The following is a 22,399-nucleotide window of genomic DNA, read 5'->3' as shown; positions in this document are numbered from 1 at the left end:
GGTGAAGAAACCATGTGAAAACAAGTCAAAAAAGAAGCTAAAATGCAAACAAAATACTGCCTAGTGAATTACCCTTCGCGAACGCGAAGGGTTAGACGCGAACAGGGAGCATCAGGACAACAAACCTTCGCAAACGCGAAGTTCCTTACACGAACGCAAAGAAGGAGGAAGGAAACCTTCGTGAACGCGAAGGTATAATCGCGAACGCGATGCTGGAGGAAACAATACATCGCGAACGCAAGGCAAGTTCTGCGAATGCGATGAAGAAGCTGGTCAACTGTTCTGAAATGCTCTACGCGAACGCGTGATGTAGTCTGCGATTGCAATACTTTACAAAATTACTCTTCGCGATCGTAACCCCCTTTTCACGATCGCGATTCACAAATCTTGGCAGAACTCTCGGCAGTTATGGAATTTCACGATTTTTGACCCCAAACCACAAATAGACGACATAGCTCATTTTTTGGGGATAACTTCGAACATCTTGAAGATCTTTGGCTTATTTTCAGTTCTTAGACTAGAGAAGACAAGTTTTGGAAGTTAGGGTTCTTACACACACATTTGGGTCTTGAAGATTTGAAGCTTTTGGTTGAGAATTTCTTACTCCTTTATGCTCATTTCTTCATTTCCTTGCTTTGTATTGTATATATAATTTGTAGTATTTATTTCCAACACTTGAATCTTATTTATGGAAATATTCATACTTAAAGTGTGGATTAAATACCTTGTTGTGCTTATGTATTGAACGGTTTTTATTTGTTATGAAGTAAGTTATTATTTCTTTAATTATTCTTGTTCTTAAATATTTCCAAAGGGATTAGCTAACCCTATGACTCACCCATTAACTTCGGATTAATTTTGAAAAAAATAATTCGGGGTTGAGAAAGATTAATTAACAAGAACTTGAGGCGTTAACCCTCACTTTATAGATTCTACCTAGGGATAAGAATGAACTACTTGTAGCCATATTCGGGTGTGCTTAATCTCTTAATTGTTTTAGAGATAATTCAATTAAGAAGTCTTGTTAGTCTTTGAGAGAAACTAATATAGAATTATTATCCGAGGCTAATAAATAATAAACTCATTCATATTTATAAAATTGTAAAATATATTGGATCGTTACTTGAGTGTAAATTCCGATGCACCCATGCTTGTAGCCATTGATCATTTTACTTGCTTTCTAGGTTAGTTTACATTTTTCGTATTTAGCAATAAAATTTTCTCAACAACTATTCTAAGTGTTTGGCATTGCATAATAAGTGATAATTCTCTTACATTCCTAATCGCCTACATATTGTTCTCTGTGGGATTCGACCCTGACTCATGGTTGGGTAAATTATATTGCATGCGACCGTGTCCATTTGCTTTTTAGTAGTGGATTTGGATGTTATCAATCGACCGGGAATCGACGAGGCTTTATCGGTCTTAAAGTCGGAGGTGAGGACGCACCCCCCGGGAACACACTCCTCATGGGCGCGGCTCCACCGGTGTTTTATCGCCGGCCGGCCGCGATGAAGAAGCACTTTCCTTTTAAGGAATAGTTTTTGACGTTTTCGCCATTTGGATTTGAAGTTAAAAATAGATGGAGATGATAAGATTTGGTTTTCTAAGAAGAGGTTAGCAGTGAAAATCGTAGATTTGCAGATGAAGAACTTAGAAGATGTAAAAAGCTTTGGATATTGAAAATTTGAAAGTAAAAGTTCGAAATGGTGAAAAGATGAGCTATTTATAGATTTCACAACGACGGTTCAAAATTGGCGGTGGCTGACCATCGATTGACGCGTATTTAATGCCTTGGTAACTATACAGACGGGATGTTTCAGTCACTTCCGTCACGAGGATGACGTCATGACTGGTCGAGGTAGAAAAATCGAAGGCTCAATTCGTTTCTTGTCATTACACTCCAAAAAAATGAGGGGACTATTTGTATACGGATAAAATCAACCCCTTCCGATTTTACTATTTGACCGAGACCGGGAGACTGCATCAAAGGATGGCCTCGTAACAGAACAGACTAAGTCGCGAGGACAAGGTACCGAGTTCAGAACCGAGGTACCTATCGAGATCGAGGCTAGTAGCGATCGAAACCAAATGAGACAGACATCGAGCAAGATCGAAGATAGCATAATAACAGAAATGCGAGATATCCGTGACTGGTCGAGGATCACAGCGTAAATCTCGGTGACTGGTCGAGGATCATGGCGTAAATCTCGCAAATGGATCAAATCAGAAATGGTTAATTAGCTAATCATGTGATTTCCTTCTGTAATTAGAATCATACCATAAGTGGGATTTCATAGAGATCAAAGTAATATAATTCTCTTTCTCGTTTATACTATTGTTTATCAGCTTGTTATATTTTAATTGCTCTTGCATCAACCAGTTCGAGGGTATCAAAATTCGAGGGCTGAGTTCATTTCTAACACCGGTTTGCTTTATTTTATAGTTCATTTCTATTATTAATTCTCATATTTATCAATTGGTATTAAGTGAAATCACATATCCTTAGAGCCACATTATAAGTTTAATTGTTATTTAATTTTAAGGGTAAACACTACTCTTACAATATTTTTATTTGTAGTTTATTGCGTTTCAGCAAATTAATTGCATCTGTATCACAGAAAAAGTATTGTTAAAAATGCTTTTTTTTTTTTCCGTCCAAAGGACGATCCCATTGTCAAAATGTTAGTAAAATATAACTTTCTTTACCATATGTATGTATTAGCATGTTCTTCCTTAATATTTTACTTTATAATTGATTAATGCACCTAAGACGTGTATAAATTAGTTATATAATAGATTAATGTGCCTAAGACTTTTATAAATTAATCTATGGTACAATTTAGAGATCAAAGTCTTGTAACTTATCAAGACCATTCAAGAATATTTGATCAAAGTTATGAATCCATATAAAAGTTAAAAGAATGAATCATTTACATACAAAATAGATTCATTCAGAAATAATAAATAATCATTTTCAAATGTAGATGGATTAATTAAGTTACGTTGCTCAATATGGTAATCATTTAGATATATTCGTATATACTTAATGAATATATTAAGCTAATGAATATCTTTTCATATGCTAAGTACAACATATAGAAGGCAAAAATACATTATGTGATTACGTTTTTGAAAATATTGATCCGTCTTATCTAGTTAGGAACCAATTATCCTTGTTTATTACTACTCCTATGACTTTTGTAGAGATATTCTATTTTATGCGAGATATTCTTTTGTAGAGATATTCTACTCCTAATAGTTAGAGTTGTCAGTATCTAACAAATTGTTGGAATGAAGTAGAATATTAGTGTATATTTGTCCGTCAGCAGAAAAAGGGTTTGATTCCCGTTATATATACGAAATGTGACGAAAAAGATTCATGATTTAACAAGATATAGTTGAAAGCTGAAGTGATGTAGTGGTTATATCTTTTTCTTGTCATAAATCATGCTAGCTGAGTTTCTTAAACCGTCGATCTCCAAATTAAAAATATCATTTTCGTGAATGACAAAGAGATGCTGCAGCTGACATGTGGAAGCATGAGAAGGATTTGCAGTTAGTCATCCCACACTACTGAACTTGTCTTCGTAAATATAAGTTTCATGAAACATATTTGAGAGAGATTGTTCCTTTATTCATGAATCTCCCGTCATAAGCAGAAATATATACACCCTCTTTTTTAATTGATTTTGGATTATAAGTATACATATTCCAAAATACATATATGTAAAGTAAATTCCGTAAGTGTCTGGCCGGTCACACATGAACGTTAGATTAAAATGATAAAATAGTAACTATTCTGAAGAAGGACCCAAGAACCAATATGACTTAAGTAATGGTGTTATCTTTTTGGGTTGAAATTTTAGTTTATTATTGTAGTATTTGTTTTAAAAGGGGAAGAAGGGGAGGCAATTTGCAGAGGGAGGGGAGGATAAGAATGGATGTATATCTAATAACTGAATGAATCTCAGAGCAAAATAATAAAACAACAAATATTTATAAATGATATTGACAACTATGTGCTGCCGAGATCAGACTTTCATTACTTGCCTTACGGACTTTTTACATGCCATAAATAAATTTAAAAAAGAATTAAAAGGAAAAATTACAAAGTAGTAAGAAAGAAGTAAAAAAATACAAAAAGGAATTACCCTATGTTACATCACATATTAACTCCTGAGTTTCTCTTTGTGTGTTAGGTTAATGAATATATATGATTTTTTTCTTGAATTAGGAAAAGAAACTCTCTTTCTCAATATATATACAATTTGCTTCCCCTGTGTTTGAATTCCTGTCATTTTTAGCTTCTCTTCTTTCTTTAGTTTGAGGGAAAATCTTTTGTTTTGGAAATGAAAATATCTTCTTGTTGGGAAGCTCTCAATTCAATGTTTTTTTTATTTTTGGGCCTTATTATGATGATGTCTTGTGCGAGAGCATAATGGGCAGGCCATTCTGGGGAAGAGCAAAAGGTCCATACTGTATTCCATTCTGTGGGCCCATCATAGACCACCTGCCAAACATAGCAAATATTAGGAGATGAGTAACACTTGACCATACTATTTTTAGGAAGTCTATTTTTAGAAAAAAATGGAAATGATAAGAATTCAGTTAGAGCTAGATGAAAATGCTTTTTATTTTCAAGGTTTAAATTTTACCAACCTGTACTTTGTGGTCAGATGATGTACAAGTATCAAAATCTCCAGCTTGGCTAATTCATTGCCTGGACATGAGTGGACCCCATTGCCAAATGGCATGAAAGTATTGGGTTTTGGAGAAACCTGGCACATCAACAGAAAAAGATTTGTCTCGGATCATAGTGGAATTATGAGGGGAAAATTAGGAAAGAATGTACAGTTAATTAATTTAAATTTACTAATATTTCCCCTCTGATATTTACCTCAAATCTTGATGGATCAAACTTCTCTGGTTCTGGAAAATTGTCTGGGCTATGGTGAATGTTTCTAAACAGTGGTAATACTTTCCATCCTTTTGGTATTAGATATCCTGAAAATATCAAGAAAAAATCTAAGTATATTATATAGTTAATAAAAATAGCAAGAAAAGGGTGTTTTTTCTTTCAAACTATAGTGTAAAATATTTGACTTCATTAAAACTGAGGGGTCAAAGCTGACCTTCAAACTCAACATCTTCAACAGCTTCTCTGAAAGTAAAAGATAAGATAGAAGCAGCTCTAAGTGTCTCTTGGATCACCCTTGTAGTCATAGGCATTTTCTTGGTGTCTGCCCATGTTAACACTTGTCCTTTACCATTCTCCTCTTTTTCCCTCATTATTCCCTCTTGCTCTTCCTGCAATGACAACATTATTATTTTTCGCCTCCTATAATGAAACCACCCTTATAAGATATTTTCCTCTTCTTTTTCTTGGTTTTATTTTAGAGTGGGAAATATCCTTAAAGACATGCTACAAATATTAAGTTTTGAACTTATAGTTTCAAAATTTCAGAGTCCATTAAATTTAAATTCCGAATCCGACCGTACTACTAGTGCATAGAATCTTACAGTGACAACTTGTAGGACAGTTGGATTTTCTCCAAGGTATTTAAGGATCCATGTAAGAACACTAGCAGTAGTGTCTCTAGCAGCAAATATGACTCCAATGATATTATCTGCAATTTGTTCATCAGTAAGATCTTCTTGATCTCCCATGAAAGATCCCAGCAAATCAGTATGATTCTGCTTTGTTTCCCTCCTAACTGAGATGATTTTGGCCAAGATCTTTGCTAGCTCCTTTCTTGCTTTCATTGATTTATGGAATAGTGTTCCTGGGAGATTGATTGGCATCGAATTGTATCCCGTTTCAAGAATGTAATAACACCTCTTGAGATCCTCTCTATAGAGCATTTCATCCTTTCCAAATATGGAAAGCAATGCAACGTTGAATGTGTACTGCAAAAACAAAAGTTACCAAATTGAGAAAACATGTTCATAGTATAAGTATCCATTTTGGGAAAAACAAACAGGGGACTCTGTTTTTTTATGGATGGAAATTTTGAGAACATACTGTCTTCATTTCTTGGTAAGTGTTGATCAATCTTCCTTCCAAGGATTCAAGTGAGCTTTTTGCGATGGATTCAATGTCTGAGACGATGTTTTTGATGGATTCGGGCATGAAAGCACGAAGAACTAGCTTCCTCAGCTTGGCATGATAATCTCCTTGATGGAAGAAAATGGCTTGTTTTCCCAACATCCTCTCTTTGCTAGCTGGAAATGTAGGCTTAAAGAGATGAGCTTTTGTGACCAAAACTAGCTTTGCTGCCTCTGGGCTTGATATCATCACACATGGGCATCCCAATATGTGAGTCTTGAATATTGAACCATACCTGTTTCAAAAACACACACACACACACCCATCGCTCATTAGCAACTCAAGATCAGGAAATCAAGCAAATGAAAGGGTTTTTAGAGTTTACTACTAACTTCTTGACTTTGGAGGCAAAGAAAACACTTGGGTTTTGAGAGTAAAGTTGGAAAGTTTCTCCAATATAAGGCCAACCCAAAGTGCCAGGAGGAAGAGGCAACTTGATACCAAAAGCAAAGAAGTTGAAGATAGAATGGAGAAGAAGAAGGGAGCAAGAAATGAAAGCAAATAAGCAAAACATGGAAACAAACTCCATGACTTTTTCTCTGTGTTTAACAGACAAAAAGTACCAAAAATGATAGTACTTCTAAAGCTCGTGGTGACACAAATAGAGTGAAGATGAGAAGAAACCTTTGATGGTTTAATGAATGAATACAAAACCAAATGAAAGGTATATATATAGGTAAAAGGAGAAAAAGAAGACGTGCGGGGAGGGGGTGTGTGAAGGGGAGAGGAGGTGGGAATAGGGGCCTATTTCCAATTACAGCTCGAATCCCACACACGGAATCTCCCTCCAGCTCATGTTTTCTCTAAACTAAATAGAAGAGAAAGAGAAAAAGGAAAGGAAAAGATCTAAAACCTAGAGGGGGTAAGGCACGTGTCAGTCAATATGTGTTAAAGACTTGAGAGAACATGTGACAACAGTTAGGGCTGGTTTGGTTTACTTACTAGTTACGCAGAAATTATATTGCAAAAATTATATATGTGGAGAATATTGATAAAGTTGATAACAATGAAAGGATTGTTATACATAAATTATTTGTTTTAAAAGGATTGTTAATTATTTTGTCAATTAATGCATCATACATGTAATCTTATTTCTCATTCTTTTTTACATAAAATAATACATAATTTCCCGTGTTACTAAATAAAAATATCATGTAATACCATCAATAAAACATTTAGAATTTATTTTGGACATACTGATTGTGTTATTATTTATGATTATCTTTTAAGTGATATGTGTAAGGTTGAAGGTCGGGAGAGAGGTTTGACGGAAGTATTCCTTTAATTTAGATGATATAGTTTAACTTGACATAAAATTTAAGAAAAAAAAAGAAATTTTTTGAAATATGTGGTCCTAAAAGCTTAAGGGATAAAAGTTTTATGGAATCATGATATTTGTATGGATATAAAAACTTATCATTAAGGATAAAATAATTAAAAAATAAAAATTTAAAATTAAATTATTTTTAAATATAAAAATATGTCATTGGAACATACTAATAAAAAATATGCTATCATTTTAAAATTAAAACGGAGTAATAAGTTGGTTGACTACGACTTGCACTTGCAGGCAGCTTTTTGGTTATGTTGATTGGTGTGAGAGAAAAGGGCAAAGTGGGGGGAAACAAAAATAATAAAAATAAAAGGAGAACAACATGGTTATCCGTACTTCAATTGTACATCTATTCTCATTTTTGAAGATTTATGAAGTCGGGAATCTAGACTTTTGAAAATAACATTTAAATGCATCGATCCTTTACAGGTTCTTTCATTTTTGATGAATGAGTTATAAAATGAACCAATCTTCTTTGTTTTTGTTTTGTCTTTGTTTATTATACATTTCTTTCCATAATAGGAAAGTTTTATTCTTATTTACGTCATTTCTACTTCTTTGTTGAGATATTTTTCTAACTAATATATATAGTAAAAGTTATCTCATGCTGTACTTTATCTTTTGAACAAATTTTTAAAAGAAGGAACAATTAGTATGAAAATCATTCCCTTTTAGGATATAATTTATGATCATTAAACTTTTTAGAGAGTCGTAAACACTTAACTTATATCTTTCATCATTATTTTAAGTTCAAAGGCATGTATGTATAGAGAGCTAGAATACACGCATTGAGAATCGTATGTATTATGAGAGTTCATATCCTTTAGGAGTATATAGGATATTATTATATAAGATGGTTATTGATTTAGGGTTGCCAAGTGCCCAGTTGACATAGGGATCCGAGTTGAAGTTTGACCGGGTGAACTCATAGATGGGTTGATTTGAGACTTGACCTAACTTGGAGTATCCCATAATCAACATTTTCTTTTGCTTTGATTTATTTATTTAATTAGGATTAACTGGGTTGGAACACTTTTGAGTGCACAACTTAGTTATTAGACATCAAGTGATCTCAACACCAATTGATAAAGGCAGATTTCTTTCTTGAAAATTTTAATCTCGTTGCTTAGTTTGAAACTACATATATAATTTTAAATCTATTCTCCATACGACACCAGTAACAGATAATCACTCACTGAAACTGTCATATGCTCTACTGATATGCCATTAATTTATCTCGCTTTTATGGTATGCTTGATTATGTAATCGTCCCTCTGCGCTCTAAATTTTACTTATTAAAACTCTCACATATATAATTCAGACATTAGTTAAAGGGTGCGCTGTTTATTGCTTGACAAATTCTTACTTATTACTACCCCGAATCACATGGCAAATAGCTGATCATGACTATCGTAACCATTAAAAGAGATTAATATTCCCAGCACATCATTTTTGAAAAGAAGATTTTGAAGTAGAAAGTCGTCAATGATTTAAGACGAGACAGAGCCCTCCAAGAATGATATTTTTTCATTTGATCGACGTGGCACTTGATCCCATATCTTTCCTCAAAGCTTACCACAAAATAAAAAAAAATAAAACTCACGGTTTTTTTCTTCTTCAATATTTACCTTTTACTTTGAAGATTCAAGGTTCAACATATATTTATTTATAAATCGAAATGAAAAGAAACTTTTTACTAAAAGTCTTCACTCTTCAAATCAGAATTTAAATAGAGAGGACTTTGTCAGACTTAATTTCAATCACTTAGGTTAATAATTAATTTACATGTAATCTCTGTTCATTTCGAAGTTTAAATATGTGTAAAATCTACATGTAATGTCATGTAACCACAACGAAAGAAGTTCGAGCTGTCATAGAAATAGCGTTTCTTAGTCGTTTGATTTTTACTCATAGAATTCTTACTTTCAATCTTATCAGCATGAACTACCTACTTTGTTTCCCAAGATTCTAAAATCTGTTTTTGGTGGATTTTGATCATTTAAGTTCTATTGCTACTTTCTTATCAAGAATCCATGCATTTTTCATGTGGAATAATCTTTTTTCTTCATAATTTTTTTATATTTGTTTTGGGAGGTAATTTTTAAGTGTCTTAATAAATTTGTAAGTACTTTGACAGTTAAGTAGTTTGGTTGGCTGGAGGCATTAGGAAAAAAAATTCTTGACAAAATTTGGTACTATATAAATACAAACAACAACAACAACATTGGTACGTATGTAGATCTTACCCCTTCCTTGTGAAGGTAGAGAGACTATTTTTGATAGACCATCGGCTCAAGAAATGCATAATCAAAGCAGCTAGGATAAGGAAATACAACTAAGGAGAACCCATGTAAAGATAAGTAGTAAACACTAAAAAACGATAATCAAAGCAAAAGGAATATTCCGAAGTATTAGATATCTAAGAGTAGGGAATACGAAAATACATTAGTAAAGCAATACAAGTATGAAAAGAATTACGCTTGATGACTTTCTAACCTACTGCCCTAATCCTCGATCTTCACACCCTCCCATCAAAGGTCATGTCCTCGATAAGTTGGAGATGTGCCATGTCTTGCCTAATCACCTCTGCGCAATACTTTTTTCGGCCTACCTCTATCTCTCCTCTTCACATGCTCGAACCACCTCAACCGCAGTTCTCGCATCTTTTCCATCACAGGCCCACTCTTACCTTATCCCGAATATCCTTATTCCTAATCATATCTCTCCTAGTATACCCACACATCTATTTCAACATCCCCATTTTCGCTACTTTCATATTTTGGACATATGCAGTCTTAACCGGCCATAGTCAGTCTAATAATCACTATATAGAACTTACCTTTAAGCCTCAATGATACTTTCTTATCACATAAGATGCTGGATGCGAGCCTCTATTTCATCCATCTTGCTCCAATACGATGGGTGACATCCTAGTCAATCTCCACGTTACCTTGGATTATAGATCCAAGATACTTTAAACTCCCTCTCTTAGGTATGACTTATGTATCCAGCCTCACTTCGACATCAGCATCATGTGGCATATCAGTAAACTTGCACTCCAAGTATTTTGTCTTAGTCCAGCTCAACCTGAAACCTTTAGACTCCAGGTTTGCCTCCAAACCTCCAGCCTAGTGTTAACACCGCCTCGCGTCTCGTCAGTGAGGACTATGTCATCTACAAATAACATGCACCAAGGTACCTCGCATTGAATATGTCCCGTCAACTTATCCATCACCAAGGCAAATAAGAACGGGCAGAGAGCTGATCCATGATGCAGCCACATCATGACTGTGAAGTGCCCGGAGTCACCTCCCACTCTCGTCATTGGCTCCGTCATTCATGTCCTTAATCACCACAGGTACACCTCTAGCCTCCAAACATCTCCTCAAAATCTCCATTGAAATTTTGTTGTATGCTTTTTCTATGTCGATGAACACCATATGTAAGTCCCTCTTCCTCTCCCTATACTGATCTACCAATCTCCTGACAAGATGAATAGTTTCGGTAGTCGATCGCCCCTGCATGAATCCAAACAGGTACTAAGTATTTTTTTTGGCATAAGTAATATTTGTATAACATATAATTTAAAATAGGTATTATTTATACAATATGTAATGACGTACATGAATATTAATATTAGCTAAACTGGTAGTATTGATCTTCTTATAACAATTCTTGAATTATAATCTCCATATAATTAGTCCGCAAATTTCGAATCAAATAACCTCTAACTGTATTGTTTATTAGAATTAGTTTTATGCATCAGTATATGGTCGAAATAGATTTCGGCTTTCGTACGATTGATCATGGTCGAAATATAATGGATCGAAGAAAGACTTCGTAATATCGAGATGGGTCCCGAAGATGATACAAACAAGCTTCAGATTCTAGGTATAGGTCAAACACCGAGTTCAAAGTCATCATCGAGCTCGGGTTCGAATCGAACTATGATGAGATGATTTTGATCTTAAAGGGCAGGGGCCAACCGGGGCCTGAGTCCGAATCATCACCTGATCTCGAGTCCGTATCGAGCTCTAGAAGCACTATCGACTGGCACCGAGGCCGACCGAGCTCGAGCCCACAGACAAGAGCCGTTGCAAACACACTAAGGGAGAGAATCTCGGCGGGAATAACGAAAAAGCTTTTATCATGGAGTCTCCACTATGTATTTTTAATTATATCTAAAGTAGGATCCTCCACTATAAAGAGGATGGCTATATTTTTGTACAAGGCAGTCGTTTTCTTACATGGTAATTCAAGCACCATATTCTCCTATATTCAAGAACTATTCTTTGAGGCTTTATTAATTGACTCATTTTGCTTATTCTAAACCATCATCTTCTTTCCAATCTTGCTTATTTTGCATTCTTTGTAATCCATATTTGATATTTCTATTTGTCCTTACTATTTGTATCAAGCTATATCATATATCCTTAGAACTACGTACAAATTTAACTATATCCGTTTTTTGGGTAAACAGTTTGGCACCCACCGTGGGGCTAAGGATAACAGTGACTATTTAATACGAATCTGCAAAAACACACCGTTGTGTTTTGCGCTTTTTTCCGAAAATATCTTGGATTTTGGATTAGCAGCGACTAACTACCAATCAAATGGCCTCACCTATCGACAATGAAGTCGGTCTTCAAGATTAGAACAATAACTTGACACCCAGTACCGAAAGACCACCTGTCAATGCCGTTGGAGCTCGAATAGAATTGCCGATAGATATTAATTCACATGTGGCCATTGAGGCGAACCTACATTCTGAACCCGAAAATAGCATTCATGGTGGCACTCGGTCTACAGCTCGAGATACCCGTAAAGTCTAGAAAAACGGCATCAGCTTGCGTATGATTTTCAAAATATTGCAAGCCCAACAGGCAGCAATAGCTCAGTTTCAGAGCCAAACCCAACTACCGAGCAGGCCGGAGCCCAGTCCACCTCGAGACTTCTACATAATCTCGTACGAGGAGAAAAGAGGAATGCTCTAAGCCAAGGATCTTGGGGACTGAGGAACCAAAATGGGTTCGATAGGCATACCAGACCTAAGGAAGCACCGCGACTATCGGAGTATAACTTCAGCATCGATGTATCCACCATCGTATCGACTATCGGACGCATCAAGGACACTAAATGGCCTCGACCCATGCAGACTGATCCTTCCCAGAGGAACCCCAATCAAATGTGCGAATATCATGGCACCCATGGGCACAGAACGGAAGATTGCAGGCAACTAAGAGAGGAGGTAGGTATTTCGGTAAACAACACGAATATTCCAATTCCTCAGTCATTGATTGGGTAGCGTCGGAATCATCGGGAACCACGAAGGATCGAGGATCCTTTGATCATCATCTTCATCGATTTTCTGATTTTTTGGTTGGGTTAAAACCGATGTCCGTGACTGCTATTTAGCATCTCATTCCCCCTTTGAGCCCGAACCCTTTGTTGATGAAGGCGAGGATATTGGAATTGTTACTTCGACGGCAAACATTTCCCTTGCGGCTGGTTGTTCCACGTGTACCATTTTGATTCTCTCCGATGTTGGGAATTTAAGAACCTGATGGAAGGTCGAAGGCACAACTATCATTTTGTGGATCCACAGCCTTTCAAAAAGGGAATTGTATCTCATATCGCCTTCTATTACGTGGAACTTCGTTTCCTGGATAGTCCCGGCCATGTTTATCGGCAGAATTATTTTGCCTTTAGTAGTTTCACATGCCATATTGAATCCGTTTAGAACCAGGGTTGCGGGTACAATCTGGTCCTGTAGACCGAGTTGCTCTACAACCTTCAATATAATAATGTTGGCCGAGCTACCTGGATCAATTAACACACGCTTAATTTTAGTTTTATTTATGAGTACGGATATTACCAGTGCATCGTTGTGAGGTTGCATGATCCCTTCTGCATCTTCATCATTAAAGGACAATGTTCCTATGGGTGCGTAATCCCAAGTTCGAGATGGCTTTTCTCTCATAACCGATGTCTTAGCGTGTTTAAGTACAGACCCCTGAGGAGTATCGATGCCACCGATGATCATGTGGATGACGTGCTGTGGTTCATACTAATCGAGCACTGGACCGAACTAAAGGTATACCTGGGAATGGGGTTAACCCCCGAACTCAGGAAAAGGCTTATTCAATTTCTTATCAAAAACGAAGATTGTTTTGCTTGGTCCCATTTAGATATAACAGGGATCCCACCGGATATAACAACGCATCGGCTAAGCTTGGACCCTAGGTTCATACCGGTGAAGCAAAAGAGAAGACCACAGTCCGAGGTAAAACACACATTCATAAAGGACGAGGTAACCAAACTTCTCAAAATAGTATCCATTCGGGAGGTAAAATATCTTGAATGGTTAGCCAATGTAGTTGTAGTGCCTAAAAAAGGGAACAAACTTAGAATGTGTGTAGATTATAAGGATTTGAACAAAGCATGCCCCAAAGATTCCTTTCCGCTGCCCAACATCGATCGCATGATCGATGCCACGGTCGGCAACAAGATCCTTATTTTTCTCGATGCCTATTCAGGGTATAATCAAATCCAAATGAACTCGGAAGACCAGGAAAAGACTTCATTTGTCACCAAGTATGTAAGATAATGTTATAATGTGTTGCCCTTCGGGCTAAAAAATGCAGGAGCCACTTACCAACGCCTAGTAAATAAAATGTTCGAGGAACAAATAGGTAAATCAATGGAGGTTTATTTTGACGACATGCTAGTTAGGTCCCTACGCGCAGAGGATTATTTGACCCATTTGCAGGAAACATTTGAGATTTTAAGGAAATACAACATGAAGCTCAACCCCGAAAAATGTGCTTTCGGGGTCGGTTTGGGCAAGTTCCTCGGCTTCATAGTGTCAAATCAGGGGATCGAGATTAACCTCGATAAAATCAAGGCCATCGAAGACATCGCCATCGTGGACAGCGTGAAAGCTGTACAGAGGCTAACGTGACAGATTGCAGCCTTAGGCTGATTCATTTCGAGGTCGTCAGATCGGAGTGTCAAATATTTCTTTCTACTCAAAAAGTAGAATGATTTCACTTGGACCCCAGAATGCCAACAGGCACTAGAGGAATTAAAACGATATCTATCGAGCCCATCACTGCTTCATACTCCAAAAATAGACGAAAAACTTTGCTTGTACTTGGAAGTATCGAAAATCGCGGTAAGCGGTGTTCTAGTTCGAGAAGAGAAGGGTACGCAATTTTCCTTTTATTATGTAAGTCGAACCTTAAGAGAAGCAGAAACTAGATATCCGCACCTAGAAAAATTGGAACTTGCACTGATAAGAGCCTTTAGAAAGTTAAGACCGTACTTTCAATGTCATCCCATATGTGTATTAACCACTTACCCGCTTCGTAATATTTTGCACAAGCCCGAACTATCAGGCCGATTGGCCAAATGGGCCGTCGAACTCAGTGGGTACGATATCGAATATCAACCCCGTACGGCCATCAAGTCTCAAATTTTAGCAGACTTCGAGGCCGATTTCATGCCAAACCTCGTATCCAAAGTCAAAAAAGAACTATTATTGAAATTGGGTACATCATCGGAGTATGGACCCTTTTTACGGACTGGTCATCGAACGTGAAGGGGTCCGGGCTAGGCATCGTTTTAAAACCACCCACAGGCAACACTATTAGGCAATCTATTAAAACTACTAGGTTGACTAACAACGAGGCTGAGTATGAGGCCATGATTGCAGGTCTCGAGCTAGCTAAAAGCTTGGGAGCAGAAGTCATTGAAGCCAAGTGTGACTCTTTGCTGGTGGTAAATCAAGTAAACAAAACCTTCGAAGTTCGAGAAGATAGAATGCAAAGGTATTTGGACAAACTGCAAGTCACTGTGCACCATTTCAAAGAATGGACTTTACAACATGTTCTACGAGAGCAAAACAGTGAGGCTGATGCACTTGAAAATTTGGGATCATCGGTCGAGGAAGGCGAGATAAGCTCGGGGGCTGTCGTTCAACTCTCGAGATCCGTGATCGAAGAAGGTCATATCGAGATAAATTCTACGATCTTAACCTGGGATTGGAGGAATAAGTATATTTAATACTTAAAAAATGGAAAGCTCCCATCGGACCCTAAAAATTCGAGGGTTCTACGAACCAAAGCTGCTCGATTCACATTAACTGCAGATGGAACGCTATACCGAAGGACATTCGATGGACCATTGGCAGTATGCTTAGGTCCAGGAGACACCGATTATACACTACGTGAGGTGCATGAGGGCACTTGTGGAAATCACTTCGGTGCCGATTCATTAGTCTGAAAAATAATCAGGGCAGGGTATTATTGGGTCTATATGGGCAAAGATGCAAAGGAGTTTGTTCGAAAATGTAACAAATGTCAAAGGTTTGCACCGATGATCCATCAGCCCGGAGAGAAACTTCACTCAGTCCTATCCCCAGGGACATTCATGAACTGGGGAATAGCTATCGTCGGCCCTCTGCCATCGTCCCCAGGTAAAGCTAAATTCATTTTATTTATGACTGACTATTTCTCTAAATGGGTTGAAGCACAGACGTTCGTGAAAGTAAGAGAGAAAGAGGTTATAGACTTTATCTGGGATCATATCGTATGTCGATTCGGGATACCCATCGAAATAGTGTGTGACAATGGAAAATATTTCGTCGGCAACAAAGTGACGAAATTCTTCAAAGACCATAAAATAAAAAGGATTTTATCAACACCGTACCACCCCAGTGGGAACGGACAGGCCGAATCAACGAACAAAACTATCATTCAAAACCTAAAAAAAAGGCTGAACGATGCTAAGGGAAAATGGATAGAAATCCTCCTCGAAGTCCTTTGGGCATATCTAACAACATCAAAATCCAGTACGGGAGCAACCCCGTTCTCCTTAGTATATGGCTCCGAATCCTTGATTCCAGTTGAAGTTGGGGAACCCAGTGCTAGGTTTCGATATACAACAGAAGAGTCAAATAACGAGGCTATGAACGCTAGCCTCGAATTATCGGATGAGAAACGAGAAGCTGCTCTCATCCAATTGGCCTTACAAAAGCAGCGTATCGAAAGATACTATAATCGAAGAACCATGCTTCGCCATTTTAAACCAGGGGACTTAGTGCTAAGGAAAGTCACCCTCAACACCCGAAATCCAAACGAAGGAAAACTAGGATCGAACTGGGAAGGAACGTATCAGGTTCTAAATAACGTCGGAAAAGGATCATACAAGCTCGGTATTATAAACGACAAACAACTATCAAGCAATTGGAATGTGTCACACCTAAATCGATACTACTGCCAAGGTACGAGCCTCCCATATTCGTTTGCATTTCGAAACTAAGCACTGTAGGAGTCCGATCTGGAGCTAGGATGGATCCTTCAATACTAAGCCCTGGGTCTGGAAGCACGCATTGCACTCTTTTTCCCTTAGACCGGTTTTATCCCAAATGGGTTTTTCGGCAAGTTTTTTAATGACGCAACCAATGATCGTGTTATACTTAGAGACAATTCAGCAGTATCCGAGGCCTCTTTACAATCGACCTCGAATACTAGGAGGCATTAGTCCTCAAATATATCAAGTTCTGATGAAAGAAAGTTATTTCATAACAACAGGGTTCCAATAGGAAAAGTTGTAAGACCCAAATGGTCAAAACGAACCATGCTCATGTAGTTGGCCCGAGCCCTGACGCAAATCGTGAATACGTGTATAATGACTTGCAAAGAATGTTCTTTTCTTACCGATATCTTATATCCAAGAAATATTCCTTTATGTCGAGATTGATTATGCAAACAGGATTGAGATAAATCTCCGAGTTCGAGCAAGCACTCACTCGACCATTAAGCCTACGGGCTATGTTACTTCGAGTTCGAAACAATCACTCGACCATTAAGCCTACGGGCTACATTACTTCGAGTTCGAAACATTCACTCGACCATTATGCCTACGGGCTACATTACTTTGAGTTCGAAACTTTCACTCGACTACTAAACCTACATGCTATTTTTATTCAGAGTTCATGCAAGCACTCACTCGACCATTACGCCTACGGGCTACATTACTTTGAGTTTGAAACATTCACTCGATTAATAAGCCTACAGGTTACTTTTATTTTGAGTTCGAAATATTCACTCGACCATTACTCCTACGGGCTACATTACTTCGAGTTCAAAACATTCACTCGACCATTATGCCTACGGGCTATATTACTTCGAGTTTGAAACATTCACTCAACTATTAAGCCTATAGGCTATTTTTTTTGAGTTCGAGAAAGCACTCACTCGACCATTACGCCTACGGGCTACATTACTTCGAGAATACATAAATCTCCGAGTTCGAGCAAGCACTCACTCGACCATTAAGCCTACGTGCTACATTACTTTGAGTTCGAAACATTCACTCGACCATTAAGCCTACGGGCTACGTTACTTCGAGTTCGAAACAATCACTCGACCATTAAGCCTATGAGCTACATTACTTCGAGTTCGAAATATTCACTCGACCATTATGCCTACGGGCTATATTACTTCGAGTTCGAAACGTTTAGTCGACCATTACGCCTACGGGCTACATTACTTGGAGTTTGAAATATTCACTCGACTACTAATCCTACGGGCTTTTTTATTCCGAGTTCGAGCAAGCACTCACTCGACCATTATGCCTACGGGCTATGTTACTTCGAGTTCGAAACAATCACTCGACCATTAAGCCTACGGGCTACATTACCTTGAGTTCGAAATATCCACTCGACCATTACGCCTATAGGCTACATTACTTCGAGTTCGAAACATTCACTCAACCATTACACCTATGGGCTATATTACTTCGAGTTCGAAACATTCACTCGACTACTAAGCCTATGGGCTATTTTTATTCCGAGTCTGAGCAAGCACTCGCTCGACCATTACGCCTACGGGCTACATTACTTCGAGTTCGAAACATTCAACCGATTATTAAGCCTATGGGCTACTCTTTATTTCAAGTTCGAGCCAGCACTCACTCGACTATTACACCTACGTGCCATATTACTTCGAGTTCGAATCACTCACTCGACTAATAAACCTAAAGGCTACATCATACTTCAAGTTCATACAATCACTCAACTCGACTAATAAGCCCATGGGCTACCACATTTCAAGCTTGAATAAGCGCTCACTCGGTTATAAAGGCTACGAAGTCCAAATTCGATCAAATTGCCTAAATCCTTATGAAAACATTCATAAGGCATGAATAAAATCTTCACAAAGTAGAAGCAAGTCGGCAAAAGAAAAAGATATTTTTATATACAAGATTTTTTACATGATTGATTACAACATAGAAGCTAAGGGCTAAGCTTCTTGGTTATCCCCGGGAGCGATCTCCTCTCCACCGGGTCCCCCTCCCCCCCCCCTTCTCGGACTCACTCTTACTCCCATCATCATCATCATTATCATCATCATCGTCATCGGAAACCAAGGCTTCAGCATCAACTTCGAGTTCTTTGGCCCTTTTTATCTCTTCAGCGAGGTCGGAACCTCGAGCATGGATCTCCTCGAGGGTCTCCCTCCGAGATCGGTACTTAGCAAGTTCAGCGACCCAATGTGCTCGAGTATCGGTGGTCTCAGATACCTCTCTTGCTTGAACTTGGGCAGCTTCAGCATCGGCCCGATAGATGGCCACGAGTACATCCGTATCAACCTTTGCCTTTTTAGCGTCAGATTCGGACTTGGCAAGTTTGGAGGCCAACTGAGCCTCGAGCTCCTTTATTCTTCTTGCTTTAACAGAGCCTTTGTCCTTCATGCTTTGAAGTTGGTTTTCGGCCGCTGATAATTGAGTTCGAGCAGCTTCTTTCTCTGCAGCGAAGCGGTCCATACCTTCTTTCCACTTCAAGGACTCCGCTTTTATCACATCGACCTCCTCACGAAGTTTCCCGATCATCTCAATTTTCTACTATAGCTGTGAGACCGAAAAATTAGCCATCGTTCTGGTATCAAGCCCATAGGCTTTTAAAAGTATCATTACCTGCTAGAACAGATCGGTCTGATCTTGGTGAGCCTTGGCCAACTCAACTCGGAGGTCTTTTATTTTCTCTACCCTTTGCCCTAATAAGAGGAGTTTAAGGGAAATCCTCTCCTCAATAACCCGTTGAAGATCGGCCTCATATCGTCATTGTCGTAGCTCGGCTCGGGACCGAGAACATGCTTCTCGATGAACTACCGCGGACTGCAAAGAAAGAAGAAACGAAGTTAGAAAAGAAAAGCAAACATTAAAGTAATACAAACAAAATAATTTAAGGCTTACCTGATTCAAAGCCTGCTGCACCCCGTGAAAAAGGTCCGATGTATCGCTAGTACCGGCAACGTCCTCGACACCGGTAAACAGGTCATGAAAAGGATCCTCTCCATCATGAGGCCTATCAAGTTCGAGGGCCCCCAAAGCTTGGGCCTCCCAAATCGCCCCTGCAGAAAAAGCATTGAAGGTGGGAAAGTCTTCGATTGCTACTGCCCCAAGTGAATCACTTGGAGCATTCTCTTCGGTTCGAAGAGATTTGAGGAGAGCCCCTTCGAACAAATACTCCATCAGTTGGCTTCAATGGGAAGCATCTTCGATCTCCAACAACTCGGGGACTCTGCCCAAATCCTTCTCCGATATATCCTCAGTTCGAGGCGGAGCCTTATGAACCACCATCGATCCAGATGCCTGTGGAATGGTCTTCTTTGTTCGGGCCGCCAATGCGGACCTATCGTTTTCTTCTTCTTCTTCTTCGTCTTCATCCCTTAGATGCATAACTGATTCTACGGTCAAAGGAATGGTATTCTTGTTCGACTTATGAGCCTTCCTCTTCTTCGATTTTAGATCTTCGGGAACGGAGGCTCTTTTCCTCTTATTATCTTTTACTGGCTTTGGGACAGAGGCCTCTTCCTTTTCCTCAATGGACGAGGGCCTCAAAACTGCATCTTTGCCCACACCTACATATGGAAAATTTTATTAAAATATATGGAAAGTGTCTTGTTCGAACTACCAAAAGGTACGAGAAAGGGGTTTACCGTGATTTTTTGCCTCCCATCGGCCCTTTGACAAATCACGCCATGAGCCCTCGGAGTATGTGGAGGTCGAAGCCAAAGCTCGTACCAAGTTCTTAAGATCGGGAACTGCTCCGGGCATCCAGGGAACCCCTGTATCATAGCAAGAGGAATATCGGTGAGAAAAGAAATGAAAGGGTGAAATAGAAGGAAGTAACAGCAGAACCACACTTACGTTTCATATTCCACTCCTCGGGAAAAGGGCATCTTTTCAGTCAGAATCAGGTCCGAAGTCCTTACTCGAACGAACCTGCCCATCTAGCCTCGATCCCTATCCTCGTCAATACTCGAGAACAGAGCCTTGGTAACCCGACGCTGAAGTTTTATTAACCCTCCTCGAAAAAGGTGAGGACGGTACAATCAGATGAAATGGTCGAGGGTGAACGACATCCCCTCGATTTTGTTCACAAAGTATCGAATCAAAATAACGATCTGCCAAAAAGAGGGATGGACCTAACCTAGGGTTATTTGGTATTGACGACAGAAGTCGAATAATAACAAAATCGAGGGGACCTAACGTGAAAGGGTAAGTATACACACTTAAAACCCCTTTCACGTAAGTGGTGATATCTTCGTCAGAAGAAGGGATTATTATTTCTTTACCCTCACAATTGCAATCTTTTTTCAGTTATTTGAGGTGCCTCTCGGTTATCGAACACATGTACATCGATACTGGATCACATCGGCCGGGAACTGATGAGCTTTTATCGACCTTAAAATTAGAGGTAAGAACATACATCCCAGGAATGCACTCCTCAGGCCGTGGCTCTACCAGTGTTCCGTCGGCGGCAGACTGTGAAGATGAAGCTTTCTCTTTCTGAGGAATGGTTTGTTATATTTTCACCATTTTTCGAATTTAAAGGTCAAGAATAGGACAAAGTGACAAAGATGTAAAAGTGGTAAATGGTAAAAGGAATGGTTATTTATAGAATAAAGCAATGGCGGTTTAATGTCAGCGGTGGCCGACCACAGTCTGACATGCATTAAATGCCTTGAAAAACTAAATTGACTGGCCAGCTAGCATGTGCATCATGATTGAGCCCAATGTGAACGTCAACTTATAATCCAATCGAGCCATGGAGGAATCATATCATTTCTCACCACATCCTTCCCGAGAAACGAGGGGACTATCTGTATACGGTCGAAATAGATTTCGGCCTTCGTACGATTGATCTGGTTTGAAATATAATGGATCGAAGAAAGACTTTGTAATATCGATATGGGTCCCGAAGATGATACAAACACGCTTCGGATTCTAGGTATATGTCAAACACCGAGTTCAAAGTCATCATCGAGCTCGGGTTCGGATCGAACTATGATGAGATGATTTCGATCTTAAAGGGCAGAGGCCAACCGGGGCCGAGTCCGAATCATCACCTGATCCGGAGTCCGTATCAAGCTCTAGAAGCACTATCGACTGGCACCAAGGCCGACCGAGCTCGAGCCCACAGACAAGAGCTGTTGCAAACACACTAATGGAGAGAATCTCGGCGGGAATAAGTGAAACGCTGATTTATCATGGAGTCTCCACTATGTATTTTTAATTATATCTAAAGTAGGATCCTCCACTATAAAGAGGATGGCTACATTTTTGTAAAAGGCAGTCTTTTTCTTATATGGTAATTCAAGCACCATATTCTCCTATATTCAAGAACTATTCTTTGAGGCTTTATTAATTGATTCATTTTGCTTAGTCTAAACCATCATCTTATTTCCAATCTTGCTTATTTTGCATTCTTTGTAATTCATATTTGATATTTCTATTTGTCCTTACGATTTATATCAAGGTATATCACATATCCTTAGAACTACGTACAAGTTCAACTATATCCGTTTTTCGGGTAAACAACATCTGCAATTACTATTTAGATAGTAAAATCAAGTTTAATTGAACTTTCCTAATCCACAGCTATAGAT

At 38.6% G+C, this 22,399-nt stretch overlaps 1 protein-coding gene across 1 annotated transcript; it reads right to left on the bottom strand.

Annotated features, from left to right (window-relative positions):
* Nucleotides 1-3,981: 3,981 nt before the first annotated feature.
* LOC107776975 (abscisic acid 8'-hydroxylase CYP707A2-like) lies at nt 3,982-6,866 on the bottom strand. The gene is made up of 7 exons (XM_016596931.2): nt 6,442-6,866; nt 6,026-6,344; nt 5,524-5,910; nt 5,136-5,310; nt 4,901-5,007; nt 4,663-4,781; nt 3,982-4,513 (listed from the first exon to the last, which is right to left on the bottom strand). The coding sequence occupies exons 1-7, from the start codon at nt 6,636-6,638 to the stop codon at nt 4,414-4,416; spliced, it is 1,404 nt and encodes a 467-aa protein (XP_016452417.1). The 5' UTR covers nt 6,639-6,866; the 3' UTR covers nt 3,982-4,413.
* Nucleotides 6,867-22,399: the final 15,533 nt, after the last annotated feature.

The sequence above is a fragment of the Nicotiana tabacum genome, chromosome 23 (assembly GCF_000715075.1).
Source record: "Nicotiana tabacum cultivar K326 chromosome 23, ASM71507v2, whole genome shotgun sequence".
NCBI lineage: Eukaryota > Viridiplantae > Streptophyta > Magnoliopsida > Solanales > Solanaceae > Nicotiana > Nicotiana tabacum.
The sequence above is the reverse complement of the archived record's forward strand: the minus strand, read 5'-3'. Positions and strand labels throughout refer to the sequence as shown.

Bases quoted from the DNA above. Each gene is read 5' to 3' on its own strand.
- LOC107776975 (XM_016596931.2), bottom strand. From the start codon at position 6,638: ATGGAGTTTGTTTCCATGTTTTGCTTATTTGCTTTCATTTCTTGCTCC. The intron at 5,311-5,523 runs GTAAGATTCTAT...TTGTCATTGCAG, and splicing joins CTGTCCTACAAGTTGTCACT to GAAGAGCAAGAGGGAATAAT. The intron at 4,514-4,662 runs GTTGGTAAAATT...TATGTTTGGCAG, and splicing joins CATCTGACCACAAAGTACAG to GTGGTCTATGATGGGCCCAC.